Source organism: Acomys minous, assembly GCF_964271855.1.
Source record: "Acomys minous genome assembly, chromosome: 3".
Lineage (NCBI taxonomy): Eukaryota > Metazoa > Chordata > Mammalia > Rodentia > Muridae > Acomys > Acomys minous.
Genome location: NC_140485.1, coordinates 40,625,499 through 40,637,686, shown reverse-complemented (window position 1 = coordinate 40,637,686; position 12,188 = coordinate 40,625,499). Strand labels below are relative to the sequence as shown.

The following is a 12,188-nucleotide window of genomic DNA, read 5'->3' as shown; positions in this document are numbered from 1 at the left end:
AAGGCTTTCTTACAGTAACTAGAACTGCCCCAGCACTTCCTCTCTTCACTATAAAGAAGCACAAGAAGCATCTACTCCATGGATACAGAATAAAGCAATGAAGACGCCTATGGGGCAAGCTTTATGGGATGCATGGTGTTCTGGTGAAAGTGAGTATGAGGTTCTATCCTTTTAACTAGTCACTGAGTTCAGCTGCCTCATGAACTGGGAAGAGAGAGAGATATAAAACGCTAGAGAGGTAATCAGAATTAATACCATGGACCCCTGCATGTACTAGCTCAGGTTTAGCATTTTATCCTAAAAACAGCACAGCATCCAATCTGTTACTAGGCTTGCTCCAAACTGTGATTGGATCCCTGTGAGGCTTCCCAGAGGCAGAAGAGACCCTGATGAGAACAGATACGATGGACTTTAGCTGAATGGTACTACATACGGGCAGGACTTGCCTTAGCATGGACCTCAGAGTTCAAAGGTTTTCATTCTAGGTGCTTCAGAAAGGATACAATTTCATTTTTGCTGGAGGCAAAGCAAATAGAAACTTCTAGTTCTTCCTACCATTTTGTTTTGACCTTTAAAACAACCTACGCTATAAAATACTTTATCTCTAGTAGGATTATAGCCATAATGGATGAGTAAACATTTTCTGTGTATCATCTTTCTAAATGCTGATAGCATCTCTGTGGATTAGCTACCAATTCACTCAAATTTAAAAGTGACAAAAAACAAGTCCTAATTAGTTGGCTAAGTTGGCCAAGATTATTAGAAAGAGTTTGAGGTGAGTTATTTTCCAGTTTGCCACATTAGCTCTTTCCAGAGATAACGGTGTAGATATTTTGAGAAATTGATATATGATGCTGTAAGAATAAAAGAGGACTCATGGCACAAACCAGTTTTGGAAGAAGATTTCAAAACAAGGTTGCAAGGCAATGGAGGGAAGAGAACTTACTCATATTTTAAGATGTTTGTCTCAAGTGAAGTTTGCTCATGCCTAGCATGATCAGTAATTACATTGTGCCCAGAGCCTCAACTTGTACCCTAGGAGGTTGTGAGACTGTTATTTAATGGATATTTCTGTTTGGTTTTTAGACGTATTTATTTATTTAATTTTAGTCATGTATCTATGCCAAGTAGACTTTGCACTCATTTCTGGCTCGATATGATTTTAGTTACCCTATAATAATTTAAGAGCACCTTTACCTCCTAGTTTCCCTACCATATTTGGACCACCAGTTCTGACCAATCTGATTCAAATACAGTTTCTGAGTTTGAAATGACACGTTTCTTCAATTTACTCATCAATACAACCTTTCTGAAGTAGGCAACATTATGATATTTATTTTACTGTTGCAGAAATCAAAGCCAGAGAATCTAAGAAATTGTTTAAATGACATTTGCTAAAGATGATCCAGGAAATAACTCTGGAGTCATTGCCCATACTACTCATAATGGAAAGACTTGCAATTTTTATCTCTAGAAGTATAGACAGAAGGAAATGGCCTTTCCATCATTTAAAGCACTCATTGCATTGTATTAATATTGTCTTACTTTTGATGTGTCAATATATCATGGATAACACAGCTGTAAGGCACACACAATACCAGATTGGAATGGCCATGATGGATTACCAATATAGATTATTTTAGTCAGTGTTCTGTTGCTGTGAAGAGACACCACTACCAAGGAAACTATTATACATGAAAGCATTTACTTGGAAGCTGGCTTACAGTTCAGAGCTGTAGTGCATTGCCATCATGGTGGGGAGCATGGCAGTATGCAGACAGGTGCTGGAGCAATAGGCAGTGGTAGGGGGAGAGGAGGGAGGGAGGAAAGGAGAGAGGGTGGAGGGAGAGAGAGAGGGGAGGGAAGGAGATAGAGAGGTGGAGGGAGGGAAAGCAGGATGAAGGGAGGGAGGGGGAGGGAGGGAGGGAGGGGGAGGGAGGGAGGGAGGGAGAGAGAGAAAGGGGGAGAGAGGGAGAGAGAAAGGGGGAGGGAGGGAGAGAGAAAGGGGGAGGGAGGGAGAGAGAAAGGGGGAGGGAGGGAGAGAGAAAGGGGGAGGGAGGGAGAGAGAAAGGGGGAGGGAGGGAGAGAGAAAGGGGGAGAGAGGGAGAGAGAAAGGGGGAGGGAGGGAGAGAGAAAGGGGAGGGAGGGAGAGAAAGGGGGAGGGAGGGAGAGAAAGGGGGAGGGAAGGAGGGAAAGGGAGAGGGAGAAGGGAGGAGGATGAGGAGGGGGAAGAGGATGAGGAAGAGGAGGAGGGGGAGGAGAAGGAGGAGGAGGAGGGAGAGGGTGGAGAGGAAATGATCTGAGCCTGGCACTGGTTTTTGAAATGTCAAAACCCATCCTTAGTGATGCACTTCCTCCAACAAGGCCACACCTCCTAATCCTTATTATCTTTTCAAACAATGCCACTCCCTGGTGACTAAGCATTCAAATATATGAACTTATGAGGGCCATCTTATTCAAACCATAACAACTATACTTTTATTTTGTATTACTACATTCTGACACTCTTATTTCTCCACCCTCTCTTATCTCCTTCCCATCTCCAGCAGCCCTCCTTATCCTTGCCCATGTCCTTTCCAGGTTCACACATTCTGGTTTTGTGACTCATCTATATAGTGACATCTGTGTGACCATTGGGTTGTAACTACCCAGTGGAGCCTGGTAAGGACACAAGCGTGAACACAACACAACTGAAGGCAATGACTCTTCCTTTCCCTAAATCTGTTAGTATCAAATTGTGCATTAGTGTGAGGTTTAACTCTGTGAGTTCTTTCATCGTTTTTGTTCAGTAGGATCCTTCATGTGCAGACTCAGGGAAGGCATCTATCTATAGCTGCTGTGAGCTCCTGATTACAATGGCTGCACTTTTCACAGAAGATAGCACTTTACAGCTCTTCCACTCTTCTTTCCCCCTTTCAGCCGTATTCCCTGAACCTAAAAAGGGATGGCATAAATGTCTTTCTTGGGGTTGAACCATCATCTGTCACTAATTCTCAGTACCTAACGCAGCCATGAGTTTCTGCATTTGTCTCCATTCACTGATGAAGGCTTCTTCTGATGAAGGCTGAGTAGTGTTTATGTATGTGCAGAGACACACAAATATTTAGAAGACAGTTTGATGCTCTGTCAAAATAGACAAACAACATTTAGTTTCATCTTAGGGTCCATTGATAAAATTTACCAGCATAAAATTTATTTGGAGTGAGCCTCAAACCCAATCAAAGTTGGTTACTCTAGTTTGCTTTTCTGCTGCTATGATAAAACCACGGACAAAAGAAATTTGGAGAGAAAAGTACATATTTCATCATATAGGTTATGGTCCATCATTTAGAGCATTCAGGATAGGAACTCAAAGCAGGAGCTTCAATCAGAAACCAGTGTAGGAAAGCTACTTCCTGGCTGTGTGTGGAAGGAACTCTCAGCTTAGTTCCAGCTTAATTTTTCTGTGTTATGAAACTCAAGTGTGTGGTATATTCAGAAATAGACTATCTCATCTAGTTCTGGTGGACAAACAAGAGGAGCGATATGAGCGTGTATTGTTTTGAGGGACACCCAGACCAATAACTCATAATGAAATACCCTGCCTTTGCCACTATGGTTTTTGTGTAATAGTCCAACATTTCTAGGAGCAGTTTTTTTTCCTGCCACAGTGGGAGCTCCTAGCAAACAAACAAAATACATGTTTTAAATGTTGGTTTCAAGATATTTACTTTTCATATTTTTAAATTTAATTCTATTAATTTATTCAGATTACAACTCAATTGTTATCCCATCACTTGTATCTTCCCATTCCTCCCTCCCTCCCACTTTCACCCTATTCCCCTCCCCTAGGTCTATGACCGAGGGGGATACTTTTCATATTTTAAACATCCCTTCCATTTTAGTTAACCTTCATCTCTCCCATTCTCCATCTCCTTCCTACTAAGCCTTTCTACCCCCTGTATTCCCCTTTGCTACTTTCCCATTTCATGCAGTTTTATTTCAATCTCTGCAAAACTGATGTGCAGTAAAATAGGAAAGCTATCATAAGAGCCCAAAGACCAGGGTTCAAATGCTGGTTCTGCAATGAACAACCTCTGTGACTGATCGGAATGCTAAGGTACCTCTCAAGTTCAGATCTCATCTTCACTCGGGGGATGTGGTGGTTTGAGAATGGCCCCCATAGGCTCATAGAACTGAATGATTGGTCCTATTTGAAAGGATCAGGAGGTGTGGCCTTGGAGGTAGTGTGTCACTGGACGTGGGCTTTGAGGCTTTCAAACGTCTACCCTTCGTGGTCCAGAGTCTCTCTCTTCCGGTTGCCTGTGGATCCATGTATGGAACTCTCAGTAACTTCTCCAGCAGCATGTTACCCACACAATGACGGACTACACCTCTGAAACGGTTAGCCCGCCCCAACTAAATGTTTCTTTTATAAGAATTGCCGTGGTCATGGCGTCTCTTCACAGCAGTAGAACATTAACTAAGACAGGTGGTATTAATGGGGCCTTCAGGAGGCAATTATAGCATGACAGAGGAGTCCTGGGAATGAGATTAATATCCTTATAAAGCATGCTTGAGAGACCCTTCTGCTGTTCTATCATGTGGATTAATATAGAGAAAGAAGGCACCCTCTTTGAAACATAGAGCGGGCAGTTGGTAGATAGAAAGTGTGCTGGTCTCTTGATCATGGACTCTGGCATCTAGGACTGTGAGTTACCAATGTATATTGTTTGTATCTAAGAGTAACTCAACTCAGAGTGTGATCTTGTCGACTCAGCTTCAACTGCTGCCGTTCTTCCATCGCCAACATTGAAGAAATAAACTGGAGAGCCTCCAGCGTCTCTGGCCACTCTTGTTTTTTGGCTTTCCTCAATATTACATAAAAGTTATTTTTAAAAGTGACAGGAAATAAAATGACAAACTGCTTTTTAGAAATTCAAAAAAACATATTTAATGTTTCCAGAGATGAAAATGGGTAATTTTTATAGAAACATTAGGAATCATATTTAAAACCCTTTTCTAACTATATTATAAATATATCAACGTCTAGGTTATTTGTATATGACACAATCAAACTTTGACCTTTGTAACAAGCATTTTTATTAAAAAAATAAGATTTCAATAAATTAGTCAAGCATCATAACTGTGAAATAAGTACATGACTAAAAGACTGAACATCTTTAAAAGAATCCAACCCATGATGTATTTTCAGTGACAGGAAGAAAAGATTTGGGAGAACATGGATAGAAGAGAAGTAGGGGTTCTTAGAAAACATCAGTTTTTCCTTCACAGTTAATTTTCTCTAGCCACTAATTTATAAAGGCGCATTTGTAAGCAATCTAAGTGCACTTAATCAATTGCTGGAATTGCTTTGAAACCTACTTCAAAATCTCCCCTTGCTGCATGTGAGGGAAAGCTAGTGAGACTGCCTATCAAACACTTTCACTCTTGGCTTTCTTTATTCCAAGAGAGAGTTTCGCAAGACTAGCAGCATTGGATCATTTTAAAAGTAATGTATAAACACGGACTAATAGCCACAGGCCAAACTAATTTTTTTTTCCTTTCCCTTTAATGAAAGAACTTGGTGGCAATACCTTGGAAATTCTGAGCTTGGTCACTTCTTCCTGTCCTCATCTGCACAAAACAATCTCCTACATGCTTCAGAAACATTGAGTAGCCTGATCTTGTGTGGGACAGCTGGAGCCGTTTCCCCCGCACGTGGGCGTGACTCGATTTCTTTTCCTTAAGGAAGCCATTGAGTTTCTCATTCAACGCCATGCACAGTTTGATCCTTAAGTTTGCAATCCCTTTGGAGTCTTTAAAAGTCTAGCAGAAGACTGCGCTAGATTTAGCTCTTTTACCGACTTCCACCTTCCTTTCTGGATTCATACATCTCTCTGTCTAAAAGGAAGGGATTACTTTAGAAGGTTCCTAAGAGTGTTGAAGAGGAAAGACCCCTACGAAGCCGTAAAGTGGGAGTGAATAGAGCTTAGGTAACCCGTAGAATGGATAGAGGGCTGTGTGGTGGTGGAGTCCTGGTCCCAGGACACCCTTTCTTGAGCTTCTCCTCCCCATCTGTCAGGACAGCAGATGACAGTGGGTCTGACGTTCTCCAAGGCAGTGGTTTGCAGCGCCAGCTCAGAGAAGACACAGCCATTTTGGAACTCGTGGTCCTTCAGGACAAGCGTGGGCGAACTGAAATGTCCGTTGCTTTTTAGTCCTTCATGTCACTGAAGGTGCAGTAGCTGGGCCCCAGGCCTCTCACAGTGCAGTCAGTGCTGTCACTGTCACACCTGCTACAGTGACATTCAGTGGCTACTGGGTATGTGTAGAGTGAGTCTGAGTGATGGGCACAGCCAGGTAGTCTCACGGTCTCATACACCAGCTCCTTGAAGGTGCATACTTTCTGAGTATTGGGTCTGGCTGGGTCCTTATACACCAGATCCTGAGGGGTTCAGGAAAGGGAGGGTTAAGATATACTGTTTTGAGGTTTCTGTTCAGTTTAATCAAAATGAGACAGTAATTTACCGTTGCATGCTTCCATATTTACCCATCAAACCCCACATAATCTCATGGACTACACTATGTAGTGTACTTCGTTTCCCAGTTCTTCTGGAACATATCCTGATTGTTCTGGAGATCTTACAGAAAATATAAGTCATTCTTCCTAATTGCAGAGTCCATACCAAAATGTTAGTTATTTGTCAAGATGAAAAGAAACTTTGAATTTCAGTATAGAAGACTGACAAAAAGAGACATAAATGACTTAGAATTTTAGTTGTCCTTTCATACTTAATTGAAAGCTAGATTAATGAGGACCTAAACTATAAATTTTACAGCTTAACGTCCAGTGAAGGTATATATTGTCTTGCATTTATAAAAAAAGTAAAAATAACATGATATGAATTTTTAATGCTTATGTTTCTGAGCCCTTGTAAGAATGCTGATCATTCCATTGCTTGGCAGATAAGGTTTTCCTTTTAAGTGATGTTTCCTTTTAGTGCTAGTAGCATCAAAAGACATATACTTTGTATATAAGAATTTTTTAAAAATAGAAATTGTTCATTCTAGCACTTTCCAGTGGAAAATTTACTTTTGCTGAGGGACGAGGATAAGGCTGCTGTTCATTTGATTTCAGGGCCCTGCTACCCAATTGTGAGGCCCAGAAAGGGGCAATAAATGGTATAGAAGTAGAGTTTGATCAAACTTTTTTAACATTAAATAAAGTGTATCTCATCAGAAATTCCTATTTTTATGTTTGTGATATGAAATTCTACATGAATAACAAAGTAGAGTAACAAGGTACACGGATAAAATGGAGACTCGTGAGAACTGTCACTTTACGGTATTAATGCAAAGAAGTGATGTGAATTTAGGCTAGGGACTGAATGTCTCCATGTCTGTTCTCTCAAAGGCTTAAAAAATATGAGAGGGGGAGGGTGGGTCTGTGAATTAAAAAAGTCTGCCAGGATTGACTGTGTTCTCAGGCTACTTGTAGGTAGTTATATGCAAGCAAATTTAAAGACAGGTTTTATAAGGTGCTATTTGTGTCATGGATAGATATTTGCTATTATTTTCATGTCGGAGTCAAGACATTAATTATAAAAATTGCCTTTTAGGAAATATTATAGTTGTTTTGTGATTAAATATATATTCCCTATTTAACTCTCTACATAAAAAAACATGCCATAGAAATACCTTAAGTATATAAAGAGCCAGTATTTTATCAAATGAATCTAATCCTAAGGTTTCCTAAATTCACCTAAATTAAATTTCAGCCCCAGACTGACACCCTAATTATTAACCCCCATTGACAACACAGTATTAATTAGAGAACCTGTGACTATTGCTTAGGAAATTAAGATATGAATAAAGAGGGAGTTCATCAAGCTTGCCTCATACAGCTCCCCAGCACCCCATCTCCAGCAGAGCACAGGACCTACCCTGGTATAGCAGTAGCCCGCACACCAAGTGGTGTTGATGCTAATGCAGAAACGACACTCTTCCTTCTCTACTGAGATGGTGATGTTGGTCAACTCGCAGCTGTGGCAGCAGATTGCTCTCCAGAACCAGAGGAAGAGGCAAAGCTGGACTGTCTTCATCTTGAGCTGGGAAGCAAACAGCTATGTCCTGTTAGCAATAGAGAAATTATGTAATTAAAATCACTGTGAAAACTGACCAGCTGAGAAGCAGTTAGCCTACTTGTTCTTTTCAAGCACTCTGCTTGAGCAAGCATTTATACTTTTTGCTTCATTGACCACTATTTCTTCTTCTTCTTTTGGGGTGAGGTGGGGTGGGATGGAGCTTAAATAATAAAATAATAATAAAAGTAGAAACATATAAATAAACACTCCAATATGACGATTTAACAAAAGTAGTATATCCAGATAAAATTAGTACTATCTTAAAGTGATTACTCTAGTTAGATAACTGCAATCCTTATATTTACTACTTCATTAACAGGTTTTAAAGATTAGTTTCTTTAAAAGGAAGAAATTTTTATACAATAAACCTGTATCTTCATTTCTATCACCATTTAAAACATCTGTTTCTGTTTGCCCACGTCTCTTGACACTGCGCCTTTAAGAACGCTGGTGTATAAGTCACATTCTTGACATTGACCATATTCAAGAAGCCAAGTTAAGAATACGTCTCTATACAGCAGTGCCAGAGAATTCTCATTCCTTCTTTAAATCCTAAAGGTCTGCACCTTCCAAAGTAGCTGTCCTTGTTGCACCATGGGCTGAGACTCACCTGTGTAGTCAAGTCAGCTGTCTTCTGGGGAAAGCTGAACACTGAGTCAAGTCACATATCGCCTTTTATACAAAATTAGTACCCTGTGGATTTACTGGGTGTTAACATGACCAATACCAACGCAAAGCCTGCTGTAAGCGAATCGGTGTTTAGACGGACAGGGAGATCAAGTTTAGCCAAGATAGTCTAAACGCCATAGACCAGAAAATGCTATCAGTGATGATGGTTTCTGTACAAATTGAATTTGATATGGTAGCACGCCCACTCCTTTACCTTGCTAAATTAAAATTGACTCTGGAGTCTAGACTGTTCTTTCTGATCTTTAACTTGGAGAACTCGGAATCCTATCCAAGCATTGCTTTCGTGTGCTTGGTACATCAAAATACATCTAATCAAGTGTTCCAAGAACGGACTGAACTCTGCAGGTGTGTAAACCAATATGAAGCACATTTGCATCTTAACCCTATGTGTGGAGTCTTTCCTTACGACCATATTCAGCTCTCCTGACTTAAATTCCTCTTTTCTGATGCTTTGGGAAGAATGTTTAATGTTTACGTGTTTGTAATGCCCTCAATACGGTACTGATGGGCTCCTCTAGATCTCTTTCTGTCACCAATGTCCTTGCTTCCTTCCTGTCTCTTCCTTCCACCAAAGTTCATTTATTTCACATGAAAAACACTAAGAAGCCATTCTAATTGTCTCTAGTTTCACAGTGTCATGTGATCACTGTAGAAATTTGAATAAAGACTTGAATAATCTGGTCTAAATGAATCATTTTCCCTACAGTGTTGATTGTACAGAGAAACATAGGTAGAAGCAGGAAGACCATTAGGATGGTGTGCAACAACCCAGGTCAGACATGGTGTTTCTTTGGACCAATTTGGGGGCAAAGGGTATTATGAGTCATGTTACGACTCTAGATATATTTTGAAACTAAAACAAACAACACTTTGGCTGGATAGATACTAAGTATGGAGGAAAGAGGTGAGGCTGACTCTATAAATGGATGGCTATAGATATAAATTTAGGAAAAATCTAAGATGTTCTTTATAGATCCAATATACACATATTGACCCTGAGGTGTCTGTAATACATTTAATAGACTGATGAATCCGGATTTTAGAGAAATATCTTGACTGAAGTTATAAATTTGGGAGGTAATGGCATGGGGCTGGGTGAGATTACCAAGGGAGTGGACTTAATAAGAATAAAAGAGTTGAAGCTGGTTAAACTCCAATAATACAGTGTCAAGAATATAATGAATCTTCTTCATCCTCTTTGTTTTCTTCTTCATTATTCCTCTCCGTTTCTTCAATCCAATGAAGTAAGAAGGGTAATTGAGGAAGGTATGGAGTAGAGAGAATGTTGTGTCCTAGAATACAGGTAAAGTGACTGTATCAGGATAAAGGAAGTGACAAGTAAGCCAAATGCCAAGGTAGTGATCTAATCCTTAGCCAGAGAAATTGAATGGATATAAACTATGCCCTGGTATTTGTTTCAAATGTTGGGAAGAGATGACATGTAGTGAACATAGACAATTCATTTAAGAATTTTCTTATAAGCATTGGCAAGAGAAAACTGGGTAATTGGGCAATGTAGAAGTAGAGTAAAAATTATTTTTACTTTTGCTTTTATGAGGGGGAATAAATGCATGTTCATATAGAGATGGGAATGTTTAAGGAAAGTAAAAACCAGTAAGCTAGAAAGATTTTTGAGTGTCTTTAAAGACATGAGAACAGATGGCTTTTGAATCACATATGGAGATTCTGGCTTTAGGTAGAAGCATGGGAGCTTACCCTCAAATCAAACAGTGGTGTATGAACAGGTATCCTAGGTGGGCAGGTGTGATGGGAGGGTAGGTTTGACAGATAGGCAGATATGGAGGAAGGGTAGATGTGGTAGGAGGGCAGGTGTGATAGGTGAGTAAATATGGAGGGAGGGCAGCTGTTGTGTGAAGGCGGGTTTGGTAGATGGGCAGGTGTGGTGGATGGGCAGGTGTGGTAGGTGCAGATGCTGTAGACCAGAGTCATGGTGATAGGTTGTAAGATGACCTCTAATTAACTTCCCTTTCCCAGTAAAACTGGGAACATAAAAGAACAACCACAACCAACATTTGGCAGTAAGGACAAGGGGTTTGCTGAGAGTTGTGGAAATCTGCCTAAAGGAGTCTAACATCTGTATCACTTCCTTTTTTTTTTTTTTTTTTTTTTTTGGAGAGGGGACAAGACAGATGCTATCAAACAGCAATGTCAACTTTAGGTGAAATAGCAGAGAAGACTTATAAGCAAAGTTCATTTATTTCACATGAAAAACACTAAGAAGCCATTCTAATTGTCTGTAGTTTCACTTTCATTTCTATTTAGGTTAGAGTTCTTCTAACATAACCCCATTTTACTTGGCTGGTCAAGAAGTGTCAGATCTTTCTCAGTTACATGCCTCTTATAGCTTAGTTAATTTCTTTTATATAGCTCACTGGGTACTCTTACATCTTGCATTATTTATTATTATTATTATTATTATTATTATTGTTGTTGTTGTTGTTATTATTATTATTGTTATTATTATTATTATTATTATTATTATTATTATTATTATTATTATTATTTTAATCTTACTGGAAAAATGAAAAAAAAAACTCATTGATTTTCTTTGTGCTGTGCAGCTTCCCTAGCCTGTTGGCTGTTAAGGGCATTCCTTTTTCTTTTTTTACTCACTGTTCTTGGTGGAGGGCATCTGCAAGGTTCACTCTCAGTGTTATGTGAATAGGCTGTTACTTTTCCAAGGGGAATTGTTAGCAAAAAGTAGAGGAAGTGTGAGCTGTGCTCTTCCGGTGTTGTGTTTCCTTTATTACTATGACTGTTTCCTGGTGTGACTGTGTTCTCCCTGTAACCACAGGTTGCAAGGAACAGCTCCTCTTTGCGACCAGCCCCAACTTTTCTGAGGAAGTCCCAGGCGTGCTCTGGGCCTCTCCAGAGGTTCTCTCCTTCTGGCCTCCGGCAGCTCCCTCTGCATTCCTGTGTGTCCTGTGGGTGAGGAGTGCTCCTCTGCAGTGACTCATGTTCCTAGGTAACTTCTCAGCAATTCCTTGGGTCTCCCATATGTTATCAAGTGTGCTTTTTGTGGTCTCATTGGTCGCTGGTTGACAAACCTGCTCTGTTGTCTTTTGGTCCCTCCAGAAGTAAAATCTATTTGAGTCTGCATGTAGTGACGTTAGCTCGCTATTTACTGAACACTATTTACTGACATCCATTAAATCCGTATCTATTGGATTGGACCGTATCCAAACTTTCCAGTCCCCAGTGTTTACTCTCAGCCTAGTATTTTCTGTTTCTTTTGAGTACCTACCTCGATGGTGATGCATACCCTACTTTCTGTTATAGAAACAGCAGGCTTCTGAGAACCGTGGATATACTCATGTCCCAAACTCTTGTAAGATGCCTGAGCTTCCAGAC

At 40.1% G+C, this 12,188-nt stretch overlaps 1 protein-coding gene across 1 annotated transcript; it reads right to left on the bottom strand.

Annotated features, from left to right (window-relative positions):
- Nucleotides 1–6,157: 6,157 nt before the first annotated feature.
- FSHB (follicle stimulating hormone subunit beta) lies at nt 6,158–8,084 on the bottom strand (the record flags this gene model as incomplete). Its single annotated transcript, XM_084775191.1, has 2 exons — nt 6,158–6,427; nt 7,926–8,084. The coding sequence occupies 2 exons, from the start codon at nt 8,082–8,084 to the stop codon at nt 6,197–6,199; spliced, it is 390 nt and encodes a 129-aa protein (XP_084631317.1). The 3' UTR covers nt 6,158–6,196.
- Between the last annotated feature and the right edge of the window lie 4,104 nt (nt 8,085–12,188).